General features: G+C 40.0%; 2 protein-coding genes and 1 long non-coding RNA gene across 8 annotated transcripts in view; 2 read left to right on the plus strand and 1 right to left on the minus strand.

Annotated features, from left to right (window-relative positions):
- Larp4b (La ribonucleoprotein 4B) overlaps window positions 1-5,277 on the minus strand; it is a 93,880-nt gene extending 88,603 nt beyond the window's left edge. For 3 of the 4 annotated variants that reach the window (XM_087181939.1, XM_087181940.1, XM_021266355.2), the window contains exon 1: window positions 4,910-5,049. The gene's annotated coding sequence lies outside the window, so the exon portion shown is untranslated. Of the gene's footprint in view, window positions 1-4,909; window positions 5,050-5,258 lie in introns of those variants that run through there. The other variant, XM_021266353.1, reaches the window with a different exon arrangement.
- Window positions 4,248-5,048, plus strand: LOC147826315 (uncharacterized). Its single transcript, XM_087181942.1, has 2 exons — window positions 4,248-4,582; window positions 4,757-5,048. Exons 1-2 carry the CDS (start codon window positions 4,308-4,310, stop codon window positions 5,046-5,048), a joined length of 567 nt encoding a protein of 188 aa, XP_087038068.1. The 5' UTR covers window positions 4,248-4,307.
- A 210-nt stretch (window positions 5,278-5,487) lies between the features above and the next one.
- The window catches only part of LOC110351145 (uncharacterized), a 28,954-nt gene continuing 19,996 nt past the window's right edge, over window positions 5,488-14,445 (plus strand). For 2 of the 3 annotated variants that reach the window (XR_015439458.1, XR_002398240.2), the window contains exons 1-2: window positions 5,488-8,640; window positions 10,726-14,399. This is a non-coding gene — a long non-coding RNA (uncharacterized LOC110351145). The remainder of the gene's footprint in view (window positions 8,641-10,725; window positions 14,400-14,445) is intronic. The other variant, XR_015439460.1, reaches the window with a different exon arrangement.

Raw genomic sequence — 14,445 nt, forward strand, 5'->3', positions numbered from 1 at the left:
ACTAAAATAGTATATTTCTACCTACCTATGGAAGTGTGTACCTGTGAAGATCTATGATTATTGATAGTAAGCAGACATGTATGTTTTATTATTCAACTGTAATTTGCTTCAATATTATAACAAAAATATTTAAAAATAAAGTTTTCTAACTTATGTATATGAACTAAATTATATATTTTACATGTGGCCCAAGACAATTCCTCTTCTTTCAATGCAGCCCAGGCAAGCCAAAAGGTTGGAGACCAATATCTAAAGTATATCAAGCTCTAAACTCAGCAAAAAGGTTATATGCATACAAGAAGGATCTTGCCCCCAAGATTAATTATAATATGTGGTAAATAAGACAAAGATATACTAGCATACTATGGAAATGAGGAAACAAGCAATGTAATTTCCAAAATTAAGGTAATGGTTCCTAAAAAACTCATGAAATACCTTCCTAAGGATGAGTTAAGGAACTAAATAAAAATTTTTGAAAAGTTTAAAACCAGGAGAATATTCAACTTTAGGCAAAGAAACCAACGAGCAAAGGCAGTAAAGTTTGCAGTACTATGTCGGGGGTGGGGAAGGCAATACAGAGGAGAGGGAAGCAGTGGTCCAACCTGAAAGGTGGGACAAGGAATGAAGGAAAACGTTGAGCCGGCATGGTCACAAAGGGAGAGATATGCTATGCTTAGGAACCTGGGACAGTCTTGATGAGTTTCTAAAAGGAGCCAAGCAATAAGTATGTCCCCTTAAAGCAATCTCTGACTATAATAAGACTAAAATGATTTGTGCAAATAAGAATATTTTATTTTGATCAGGAAAAAATTACCACCCTAATATATCATGTTTTAGCCAAAACTTAAGCACACTAGACATAAAAAAGAACATTTTCATTGAAGACTAAGTCTTATATTAATGAGTATTAAACTCCCCTTAAAATTAAGATACTGTACATGCTTTCAAATTGATGTTAAGTATGAAATATTTTCAAGATTATAATATAGTCTATGGCCCAAATCTCACAAACTGCCAGGAAAGAAAGAACAAGACTATGAAAGAAGATGTAAAATCAGCAGCATCACTCAACTGCAAACCCTTCATGATTAAAATAGGAGTCATGACAGCTTCAACAGAAAAACGGTGAAAATCAATGTATAAAAGCACCAAGGGACAAAAAGTATGAGGCAAGGGGGGTGAGGAAGGGAACAGAAGCAAACAGATAGCTGAGCTAATAATTTTTCCTATTCCTATTGAAGACATTTACTTACAGGAAAAATAAAGCATTAGAACATCAGAGGGAAATTCCTTGTCTTCCTAAGAGAAATCTTTCTAAAGCTTCCTACCTTTCCAATTTCATATCCTAGTAAGAAAATTCATTTTCTAATCAAGACTTAAGATAACTTCTGAAATACAGCAGCTCCAAAGATATTTATAAGCCTAACAATTAAGAGCAAAAAGTTTAGCTGAGGGTGGTGGCACACACATGTAACCCCAGCACTTTGAAAGGTTGATGCAGGAAGAAGTCCAGCCTAGAAAACTTAGTGAGACCCATAAAAAATGGCTGGGGATGTAGCTCAGGGCAAAGGCCTTGGGTTCAACCCCAAGAATTGGGGGTAGGGGACTTTTACCAACTTAACCAAACTCAGGTCTGGTGAGTTTAACCTCTCAGAACATAATGCCTTATTTATTACATTCTCTAAAATTAAGTCACAGAAAAAGAGCTCTTCATAAGAAAGTCCTTTAAAAAACAAAAAAAAGGTACAAGCAAATGCCTGCAGTGGTATCAGTTTTTTGTTGTTATTTTGTACTGGGGATCAAACTCAGGACCTTGCTCTTTCCAGGCAGGCACGATGCCACTGAGCTAAATCCCCAGCCTTAATGGTATCAGTTTTTAACACTATATTTTCTCCAAATACAATTTCATTATTCATGTTTCCTTCTACACATTATAAAAAGGTTTGATGGTTTTATAAACTACAAAAATATACATATTCTTTAACAATCTGAAAAGAATGTCTTTAAATCTGAGGAAATCTACAAGGGTGTAGCATGTTATAAAAGCATAATTAAAAAGTGTACTTTTAACTCTAGGGTAAGAACAAATGCAACTTAAGGTAACATGTACCTACACAGCATTTTTCCAACCTCAAGAGAACATCACAAAGCTAACACCTTACTAAAACTAGAAGACTCAGAGTATAATCATAGTTCATAATTTGATGTAAAGTATGAATGTCAACGTGACTTTAACAGTGAAAGTTTTTCAGCCATTTCTAAATTGGTAACCAGAACTGATCAAGTCATCACTACAAAAATGTGTAAATACTGTTGCAAATCTATGTCCAAGTAGTTGCAGCTACCTCAAAGCACCATTGATTGTAATTACCATTAACAACTTGATGTTCCCACTTGTACTTTAAAATTGTTTTAGGATATGTGAGGTCTGCTTTAAAAAAAAAAAGTGACTAGCCAAATCCTGGCATCTCAGGCCTGTAATCTCACCACCTTGGGAGGAAGAGGCAGGAAGATCACAAGTTTGGGCCCAAGCCAGACAATTTAGGGACTTAGGAAGATCCTGTCAGAAAATAAAGGGGAGCAGGGAACTCATAAAAGGGAGCAGGGAACTGGGAACTGCTCAGCCCAAAGTCTCAGTGTTCAATTCCCAGTACCAAAGAAAGAAAGAGGCAGAGACAGAGGAAACAAGAGACTAAGTAAAATATTTGTCTCCTCTGAGTTTACCTATTTGTCAAGTTTTGCACATATTTATGGTAATCACATGATTTTCAATAAATTTTCTAAATCTCATTTTTTTAAAAATCTCATTTTTTAAAAAGGTCAATCCCACAAAACATTAAATCAAATTTCTTCCAGAATTTGCTGCTGCTTAATTCCAGGTACTCTTCTAGAGAACATGGTAAAAGGAATGCTAGGAAACTTCTGTATTTGTCATCTATTTTCTCCCTGGCTCCTACTTAAATGTAGAGGTCAGTAACTCCTTTCTTCAAATTTATTTTTCCTCAGAACCTTTCTTCTCTGCTCAGATGGATGATATCAAGAGAAAAAAAAAATCCCTGAAAATTTATTAAAGTTGAGAGCTACAAAACAGTACATTAAAAATAGGAATTGAATAATAAAAATATCCCCCCAAAACCCTAGCCAATATCTACATGTTTGCATTACAACAGTCCCATAAAACTATTATTATGAGCCTTCTTTTACAGATGAGAAACTCAAGCACCATGAGGACAACTTCCAATGAGTAAGAAGCCAGGCCATTTTTACTCATGTAAATGTCAACTCAAGTCATATTAATACTTCAAAATACAGGATGAAATTTACTTTTAACCAAGAGAAGTTTCAAAGAGAAGTATACAAAGCAAATTTATGGTTGAATAAACTTGTTAATCTGATGTCTTTCAGAAAGTATTTCACTTGAGAAACTCAAGCAAACCTCCATAAGCTATTTCTTGTACAGCTTGTAAACCATTTCTTGTACAGCTTGATTACAAAATTGCCTTTCGGTATATTAAACACAGAGAAAAAGCCACAACCATTTCAACTTCTGTAAACTGCCCTGACTGTAAATTAAGGGAGTCAGGCAGGTTAGGGAAGTATGGAAATTGCATATTATATATACTAGCTGACCACTAAAAAAATGACCATCATTCTTCTCTCTCCTGTGGTCTTCTCAAACCTGGCACAAATTTCAAGTAGATTTTAAAAATCCAACATAGCTGAAAATAAGAGAATAGCTAAATATCCCCAAAGAAAAAAAAACTCTAAAGTGAACATGACTTGTACATTCACTTAGAAGGTTCATCTTCAAGTGGATATTACCTCTATAAAAAAAATCCTCACACTTAATGTTTATACTTACAAACTCCATTGCAGAGCCATTTATTTAGTTACGAAAAACTTCAACCTCTCAACTTACGATTAAGGTATTTTGCAGATACAACGGATCAAATGAAAGCCAAATAAGAGACAATTTTCTACAGATAATTTTCTCAAATTCTATCTCGGCCAAAATTCAAGAAAGTTTTTCATAAAAACGAAGGGGAAAGCAAGATTATATTCACTAAAAGTTGCAATACAAAATGACATGAATTCTCAATAATGCTTAACGTCCCGGCTGAACGTGTTATTGAGAAGCAGATAGTTAAAAGGTACCTACAGTCCAGGACAAACCTAAAGAATTATCACGTTTAACTTTTGTTTTTAACTCCTAGAGAATCTTGTCCTGCTCAAGTCTATCAAGTGGAAAAAGGTGGCATTCCAAACACACTCGAGCAACAAGATCTCAACTTCCTGGTTCTAAAGGAATGCAATTCTCCATTGACCCATCCCTCCGTGAACAGCCGCGCGGCTCCGCGCTGGAGGGACCAGGGGGGCGAGGCCCGGAGCCGCACTGCGGGTCCCGGCGCTGGCTGGCCTGGGGCGCTCGCGGCCAGCGACCCCGGCGCATCCTCTTCGTGCTACACCCTCCAACTGGCGGGGACGGGGGAACAAGGCCTCGTGGGCGACCCTGGACCCGCTCGACTTCGCCACAGCCCTGCCAGCTCCTGCCGTGCCGGTCCTGTCCAACTGCGGCCCGCAGGTCCTTCCCGGCCCAGCCTGGCCTTACTCGGTCTGCCCAGGCCCTGCCTGACCCCAACCCAAGTCCCGCTGGTCCTCCCCAATCCCGGTCCTGCTCGGTTCTCCCAGACCCCGACCCCAGCTTCAATGTTCCTCAAGCCCTGCACGGTCCCACCCCGGCCTTGGTCTTCGCCAGGCAGGCCAGGCCTGGTCCGGCCCTACCCTGCCAGCCTCGGGCCGCGTCCCTCCAGGAAGATGGCGGCCCGGTGACAGGCCAGCGCGGGCGCGGGTCTGAGAACGGGCCGGGGAAGGAAGCCGCCCTACCAGTGGCCAAAGAAGGCCCGCTCACCTGTCAGCGCCTACCGCCCCGCCCGACCGGCCGCCCGCGGGCTCCTCGCCGCAGCCCCGGTGCCCGGCGACCGCGCAACACGCGGGGACGGCCCAGGAGGGAGACGGCAGGAAGAGGCGGCGCGGCCGGGCCGGGCTGAAGGCTGGTAAGAAGGGCGGTCGCGGGCTGGTGGCGGCGGCGGTGGATTCTTCCCTTTGCGAGCCAAAAATGTCTCGATTTCGAGACGCTGTTTCCCCAACGCTCCTTCCCGTTCGCATGAGAACACACAGCTCCCACTTCCGGGGGCCCTGCGGAAGTCCCGCCCCCGCGCGTCCCCGCGCGCCCCCGCGCCCTAACCCGGCGCTCTCACCCGCTGGGCCCGACGACTGGCGCTCAGCGTCCGGGAGACACTCACGTCAGGGCAGCGCGGCACGGTGACTGGATACACGCGGCATCCGGTCCGCCTCTTCGCCTCCCGGCCTTTCCGAGCGCACCCCTCTCGAAGCATCTGTGATTGGCGCGTGCGCGTATGCCGCCGCCGCCCGCCCCGCCCCGCCCCGCCTCGCCTCGCCCCGCCCCGCCTCGCCTCGCCCCGCCTCGCCTCGCCCCGCCCCGCCTCGCCTCGCCTCGCCTCGCCTCGCGCACACCTCCTTTCCCAGCCCTACCCGGCGTACGCCGTACACTGGGTTCCTGCAAGTAGTAGGCCCCGCCTCACGTCGTGTATGCTCCGCCCACTCCATAGCTCTGTCTCTCCCCCTCTGTGGCTACGAGCTGGCTGGGCGTAGCGAGTTCTGGAGCTGATCTTCTAAGTGACTTGAGCGTCCCGCCACCGCGTGCGTCTCTCACGGACAGCTGGGTTTGCACGGGCTGGCGACGTCCTCATTATGGCGACCTTTGCCCTGCCCCGCTGCCCTGGGACTTCCATCCCTGCCCTTGCTAGGAGCCACCCACGGAGAGGGCGACCCTTCCCTACCCGCCCCCAACCTGGCCTCCTGCTCCGCCTGTGTCCCTCGGGACGGCCACCCCTTTCGAGCCCGCACCTCCTGGAGGGTAAATCAAGCCCCGACCTCAGACCCCTGAGCCTTTCGAGACTGACCCGGACCTTGCCCTCGGGTGCCCTCTGCCGTCACCCCTCCTCCAGGGCCTGGATCGGGACAGCGCTGGCGGCCGAGATTTTGGATCCAGGCCTGTGTTCCACTGGGGATTTGGTGGTTCCTGTTAGAACAATTGGAGGTGCTCTTAGCTGCTCCTTAAAATTCTGTTTTAAGTGCGGATGGTGAAGATAACTAGCCCAAGGCCAAAGACAAAGGGTAGCAGGACTCACAAGCCTTCCATACAGAAGGAATACCAGGTGGGAAGTAAGAGACCTGTCCTGTTCAGTGAGTCAACATTTCATTATGAGGCAAGGCAGGGCCTTTAGAAACTTTTCTATAGAGTATCTCCTGCCACAGAAAGGACCAGAAGAGAAACAGGATAAGGAACTGGCTTAGTCAAATTAGTTACAAATATCAACATGAAAATGACAGTAATACATTAGAATGCTTTGAATTGAAAACATGCATGAGCTTATACAGAAACTAAGAAATATAAATAAATGGGTAAGTAAAAAAGTAATAGAGATGAGGTAGGAAAAGGGAAAACTAAAGTAGAATGCTGATTTGTAAATGAAAGAATATTTTTTATGTCTCCGTGTTGTGTTGCAACTATCAGAATTTATGCTGACAAGAATCACCAATGAATACTAAAAATCACTGGGTGAAAATCCATTGAGGAATAAGTTATGTTCAACATTTAAAGACTTACTACTTGCTTATTAATTTCAAAGGGTAAAGGGCATTTTACTGTGTGGCTCAAGCGTCGATAATAATGGCCTCCTGACTGACCACATCCCCCACCATGTGATGCCTCAGTTATGTGATATTCCTGCCAAAAATGTGCAAACAAATAATGAGGGACTGTAGGACAAAGTCAAATTGAACATTCTACAGACTGGCCCATACTCTTCAAAAGTGTCAAGATCATAAAAGAACGATAGAGAACATTTTTCAAATTAAAGGAAACTAAGGAGACAAGAAAACAAAATGTAATATGTAATCCTAGGTTAGATCCTAGATCTGAGTAAAAATTTGCTACAAGAGACACTCTTGGCATTTTAATCAACTGTATATTAGTCTCACTTTAATCAACTGTATATTAGTCTCATAACCAGTGTGTTAAATTTCCTGATTTGGATAATTGTGTTATGGCTATACAAGAGAATGTCTTTGACCTTAGGAGATATAAACTGAATAATTTAGGGGTGAAGGATCAAGATATCTACAAGTTTTTCTCAAATAGTTTAGTGAAATATGCATACATAATTGTTGTGTGTATGTGTAGAGATAAAATTTAATTGGTAAATCCAGATATACAATATATATAAGTAGTAACAAACTCCTGAAAATTAAAAATTCTTCAAAATAGTAATTTTTTAGAGATACATACTTAAGTACAGTAGTGTCAAATGCCATATCATGTATTATGTCTAGGATTTTCTCCAAAATAATCTAAAGAGAAAGTAGAGGTTGGTGAGAAATATTGAAACATGGGGGTTCTTGAAACTCTTATCCCTGCTTTTGGATGTTGTAAAATTCCCCCATGATAAATCAAAATATGGAAAAGAGATGAAAGATTTTTATTTGTGAAAATGTATTACTGAAACCTCCTTGCTGGAGGGCAAACGGCCCTGGCACAACCTCTAGTCTTACATCTTAGGGAGCTGGGGACGGATGGATGCAGTAGAGCTGGGTGTGCAGGTACCAAACCAGGATGAGGAATGTGGAGGCAGGCACAGGAGGATGGCACAGGGAGGGAGGAAGAAGGCATGAAAGAACTTCGTGCATGAGGGCCTGCAGAAGACATTTAGAGCTTGTGTGACATGGAATCTTTAAAAAAAGGCATCATATGTGAGAGTTTCTGACGAGATTGGGCACATTCAGAGTGATATGGTCATAGACATCTAAGAGTTTCTGAGAAAACTTTTCCTGTAGCATGCCTAATAGTAGCTAAAGCTATCTCCTTTGCAGAACCCACAGAAAAGACCTAGGTTTCTCAGTTAAGACTTCTGAAGTTTAACTTGTGCTTTCTTTGAAGGTAATACCACTCTGGCATAGAATAGATGGCACTGTAGCTTAATTGATGTTATTTCTTGAAGACATATGATGGGATACTTTACCTACATAGTACCTATCTATATGGTACTTAGTGTAAAAGCATCATCCAGACCAGAGAAGAGATTGCATTTTCATCTTGATTACCTACCAAATTGTGGTTCTCATAAAGAAAAAGAGTTGATGAAACACAAGAGATTTTTGGAAAGACTCCTCAATTTGGGATTGGATATTTTGGGCAGAGAACCAGAGTTCATAAGCATGTTGTGATTTTATTACACTGAGAAAGTATTAAGCACCTGGAGACCTGGAAAAGTAGACACTTTTTAATCTAACATCCGTGGAAGCTTAACTTTTTAAGAAATGAGAATAATTCCTCAAATGGAAAAGAAGTTTGATATTTGGGGCTCAGTCCTTGTTTCCATAGTTCTAAAGGACATGTGGTGACAGCTAACTCTCTCTCCTATTTCCTTGTTGCAGTTCACAACCTTCTTTGCACACCCCTTCCTCTATCAAACTGGAACCTGACCTAGGGTCTTCTTTGTGCCTCTAGAATGTCAGGAATAAAGGGTGGTACCAGATGCCTTTCCATTCATCACCTTGGTGAGAAACACTGCCATATCTGAGGAGTGTGATTGTCCCTCTGAAGCCCCTCCTAAGAAATAGAACACTCTCCTTGTTTCAAGAAATGGACATGCCTACCCAGATTATTTGCTATTATTTGTTATTAGTGATACCCATGAGATCTAGGAAAGGAATCCCAAATAAAAGCAAGTTCCATTTTTTTTAATTTTTGTTTTATGGTTTAGTAGTGCTAGGGATGGATCCCAGGGCCTTGCATATTCAGGCAAGCAGACTACCACTGAGCTACATCTCCAGCCTGCATTCCATTTGTAAACATCACCAACAAACCACCTGGTGGTTCTTCTCATTTTCTTCTCCCCAATTACAGATGTAGTGAGTTCCTGGAGCACACTATATTCCTTCTGTCTCCTTTCCTGGGCTGGCTGCTTTTTCCTTCTTGGCCAGTTGCCTTCCATTCCTATCATGACTATATAGGCATTCACACACACACCCCAGACTTGCTCAGGCTGCCTTTCTTTGTTCACCAACTGTGTTGTAGACAAGCCTCAGTTTATATATTGTTGTTGTTTGGTACCGGGGATCAAACTTGGGACCTTGTGCTTGCAAGGCAGGCTGGGGAACCACTGAGCTAAATCCCTGGCCCCCTGCTGTTGTTTTTAATCACCTGCTTCATTATATACTCCTAAAGGCAGGAATTTTATTTTATATTTTTTCAAATGTTGAAGATTGAGCAGGGCCTTCACACTGAGCTACATTCCTGGCCTTTTTTTAAATTTTGAGACAGAGTCTCGCTAAATTACTAAATTGCCCAAACAGCTCAAACATGCCATCCTCCTGCCTCAACCTCCCAGGGTGCTGGGATTATAGACCACCACACCTATCTATTTTAGACTTTGTATCCTTTTATCTCACAGTGACTAGTGATCAGTAAATCTTCACTAAACTGCCATCCTCCTAACTTTGCTAGTTTATCTACTGGCCTCACTCCTAAGTTTCTATAAATTTTTAGTGATTTACTTTTATTTTTAACACTCATTCTAGTGAATTCTTTAGACCTAGAATTTGTATCATTTCCCCTCGTCTGGATTCCATGGTGATAGCTAATTTTATTTCTTTGTTTTGACAACACTAAAACCTTAGATACCATGTAATATAACTGAGTAAATTATAATTTTCCATACATCATTTGTATTACAGTCATGTTTTCCTCTGGATATATTTTAGTTACTTTGATTAGACTTGGAAAACTGGTTTTTTTGTTGTTGTTTTTTTTTTGGTACTGGAGATCGAACTCGGGTCCTTGCGCTGGAAAACAGTTTTCTTGATCCAATTTGTGAAACATTTTACACTCAACAGTAATACACTCCAGTCAAAATCTAAACCATATTAAGTTTATTCTTACCTTCAATTTCAAATGATAACATTTTCTGACTTTGTCTTACAGTTCTGGGAGTGTTACCTTTTTATAGTTTATTATATGAATAAATATCACACAAATATACATTTCAAATTTTTCATTATATCAAATATCTGAATCATTTTTTCTAATATATTTATTAGTACATATTTATAGTATTTAATGATTACATTCATTACGGGGCATTGGTACATGTACATAGCATGTCTCACTTCTTTTTCATCCCCTATCCCTCTCCCTCCACCGTGAATCTGTCATTTTCTTCAGAAGTATCTCCCTATATTTAAAAATATTTTTGGTGTTAGATATAGAGTATTTCTCTGATGCCCAAGCTCTATTGAAGTCATGCAGTTAGCAAATTACCCATTATTTTACCCAGGAGAAGGTTGAATTAATGTAGTTTCCATACTAAAAAAAAATGAGCCATAGTAAGAAATGTATTTTACATTGTAGTCTCACACACACACACAGAGCCAAAGCAAATAGTTCATAAAATATTGGTGATGGCTGCCCACTATGGGGGTACTTTATATCATTGAATTGTGCTCTTAAAATGGTAAAACTGGTAAATTTTATATTAAGTATATTTTACCACAATTTTTAAAGTTTCATGAAATAATATTTATTTTTATTTTGTGCAGTTTTCTGATATCTTCCATTTTGTTTTTTGTTGTTATTCATTCTAGTTACAATCACTTAAGTCCATTGATGATTCATTAATAGTGCCTGCTGTTGGTGATGTCCTCAGATGAAGAATAAAGTGATGAAGCTTCTTCTCTAAATTTTTACACAGCTCACTGGATTCTTTTCTTCTCCAAAGAATTTGGAATAGCATAATGAAAATAAATGAGCAAAACCAAGCTAGTAATTCCCTGTATATGTGTACACAATTCACTGTCTTTGAAGGCCAAGTCTGAAACCATATTTAGCAGTTATGGCTTGCTTGTATGTTAGTAAATCATATTTCAATTTCCAGATCTTTCCATTACTTTGAAATTTTTAAGTGTGTGATTAAGTTAATTGATATGGTTCTCTTTTGTGTTAGAGGTTTCAAACTCAAACGTCTGCAGGCACCAGTCAGTGAACATTAATGTAGGTACTGCTAGAGTGAGGTACTAGGGAGTGATGAGCTTATGGCTAAATAAGGAATATGTGCCTAAATTTAAGACACAGTCAACAAAAAAACAAAGACCCAAGCTGATTTATTGACAAAGAGATTTGATTTATATTCTTGATTTTTAGATCTCAGTTACAGACAGATTTTCATGAAGTTTGTCCGTAAAGGCCCTGAAGGATAAAATGATGGAAGAGTCAGAGTGAATATGACATGAACAAAAATATTTTTTAAATGAAAAAGACCTGAATGTATAGAATGAGACTATGGAGAATATTATAGAAGAATACAAAGACGTAATGACTTTGCTTTTTGATCTGATTATTTAATTTAAAAAATAATGTTAACATTGGTGATGATGTTATTTACAGTTTTACCAAGTTATAAGATTTTATGAGCAATTAATAATGATTCCTATAATATGAATAGTTATGACTGCAATTCAGTTATCATTTTAGAAATTTATAAGATGGTTTTCATATGTGGTATCTCATATCCTTAAAAATGCCACTGCAATGTAAGTCATCACCATGTTATAAATAAAGAAAGTGAAACTAAGAGACTAAAATAATCTATCCAAGATTCTGTTGCAAGTAAATAGCCAAACTAGAACCACAGATTCTGTTAATTTTCCACTATACCATCATGTGTTCTATGTTCTGTGCCAGAATATTGAATGTTCCATTATAATACGGAAAATTCACATGTCACTCAGTGGAAAATTTTTGCTATATACCTTGCTTAACATAGCAAAGTGGAAGACAAATAGCTTTCTATATAAAGAAGGAATCAGACTTAATATATTGTGCTGTGATAGTTCACTCAGACTGTGATCTCTTAGCTCAGAGAAGAATGACTTCAATTCCACTGGGAGATATAAATGTGTCTTGTGGGTTCAGCTCTGGTTATATAACCTTTGCTAAATGAACATGTGAGTTACTTGAAATCTGATAGAAATCAGAATTTCTTCGATCTTGAGAGTTTGATCCTATCACTACATACTAGTGAGTTTGCTTACATTCAGGTGACTGTAACTCCTCTTGATATGCTCTCCCCACTCATCTCCCTCAGAACTAGTAAATCCACACTCACTAAGCTCCACTCTAATCTCGATTACTGTGCTGTTTGTTAAAGGGTATACAACAAATTACCTATTTTTTTAAGTATACAAAAGAAAGACTATATATGATATATATATATATATATATATGATATGGGCTGTATTCACAAAGATGTCACAATGTTTGGGGGAGATGAGGCATTATGAACAAAACAATACATGACAAAATATGAAATAATCAAGACAAAAATGTATTATTTGATAAAAGAAAAAATGGATATTGGGGTAGAAGAAGAATTCAGCTAGAAGTATTAGAACTTTCAAGACTGGCTAGTTTCCCTTAGTTGAAAGAAAGAGGGAAAGTATTTGAAACAGGAAGAATAACGTGAACTTGGCATTTATGAGGAATAGAGAAAAAATTGGGCTAGATGGGTCAGAGAGGGCATTATGGGGGTGGGGGCAGAGAGGTAAAATGAGAGATGTAAACCAGTCCTAAGCACTTGAGAGAAGATCATCAACTGTATCTTGATGACCTTTGGAAGACTTTGGAAAGATAAGTCTTACTAAGAAATTATTGAATTTAAGTAACAAGTGGAGATTGAACTATATACTGCAGGGAAAGTATTGGGTGAAAAGTTGGGCCTACAGTCTTTTTAGCAAAATTCTGGCCCAGGTGATATAGAAGGCTAGAGTGGACCCAGAAAGGGGATGCAATTCCATTACAAGTGAAGGGCACACAGACCCCTGAGTGCCAGTCTTTCCAACAAGGAAGTCAGGATCTTTACTGAAAATGAGGGTGAGCTAGCAGATGAAGAGATGAAGAGGTCTGTTTAAATTGTGAGAAACATACTTGGAAGAAAGTGAGTATCAAAGATGTCATGTCTTCTTTCTGCCCAGTTACTCAGATGATATTAGGGACTCAGCCTGTTTCCATATTCCATTCCTGCCACATATTCCATTTTTGGGAAATCCTTCTCCTACTTCTGTCTAAGACCAGCTGAACAAGCACGTTCTCAATTCCCCGTGACCTTGCTATTCTTTTAAAGTAATGCAATGCCAGTTGGTGTTCTGGCAGTCTGGTATTCCTTGATATGCTTAAATACCAGAACACCATTGGCTCTGTTATGTTGTGATTTCAGGATATGAATTATTTGAATTCTGAATTATGTATGTCTGTTCTATACCTAGATAAGTATGGACTGATTAAAATTTGAAATGGAAAAATGTGCCCTTATTCAAAAGACATTCAAAGCACATCACTCCACTCTTTGAAGTTCTTCCTAGTATCTTTTTTTTTTTTTGCTTTTCTCTGTGTTCCAAACTATGTTAAATAGAGCATTTAAGCACATTTTCATGTTTGCCAGTCATTTCTACTTTTCTCTAGCCATTTTAGACCTAGAATTACTGTATTATAAGACTATGACAGAGACAGCTTAGAAATGGGGGACTGATTATATTACGGAAAATAGATATAGTAGAGAACATAGGAAGATAAAGATAGAAATGGAGAAAAGCATCCCAGATTGCTAGACCTTTCTAGGCTCTTGACTCCTCATTTCTTTTAGAAATAGATTCCGTAGCTTCTCTTCTCTCCCTTTCTCTCCTTGACCAGATCCATTTTCTGGGGGCCCCATTCCCTCAGGATATTTTATCATAACATGAATCTTCATTTCCAAACATCCTGTTTGCACAAACTCCAACCAGAAAGTTAAAAAGGCCTGTGTTCTGCCATTTGGCTTTTTCTCAGGTGGAAGGGTCTCTATAATGTTTAGAAATGATGATGTCATCCTACTATAAAGAATAATGATAAACTTTCATATGAGAAGTATTACTAATATTCAGCTTGAATCAGGAAATATATACAGAAATATAAATATGGAAATTTCCAATAATTTTAATATTTAATAGCATTCTTAGAACCCTGGTCCCTTCTTTTGGATCACTTACTATGAGAGAAGCCAGCTGACATAGCGTGAGGACACCCCAGCAGCCAGCCAAGAGGAGAAGTGAGCAACTGAGGCCTCTTGCCATAGCTACAAAGGCCCTGTCAGAACTGGACTACCCAGCTCCAGCAGCACTCAGATGTCCACAGGCTCAGCTAACTTCTAGACTGGAGCCTCAGGACATGCCCTGAGTCAGGACTACCCAGCTAAGCTGCTCCCAAATTCTGGACTGCACTGGAAATGGTAAGCTAGACCTCTACTTGTTTATATTATTCTGTGGTTTGGGTTC

Source organism: Heterocephalus glaber, unplaced genomic scaffold (assembly GCF_053883595.1).
Source record: "Heterocephalus glaber isolate CG9 unplaced genomic scaffold, H.glaber_assembly_v1.0 deba00001472, whole genome shotgun sequence".
In the NCBI taxonomy this organism is placed as follows: Eukaryota; Metazoa; Chordata; class Mammalia; order Rodentia; family Bathyergidae; genus Heterocephalus; species Heterocephalus glaber.

Coding starts and splice junctions, on each gene's coding strand:
- LOC147826315 (XM_087181942.1), top strand. CDS start 4,308: ATGCAATTCTCCATTGACCCATCCCTCCGTGAACAGCCGCGCGGCTCC. Junction 4,583..4,756: donor TGTCCAACTGCGGCCCGCAG/GTCCTTCCCGGC, acceptor GGTCTTCGCCAG/GCAGGCCAGGCCTGGTCCGG.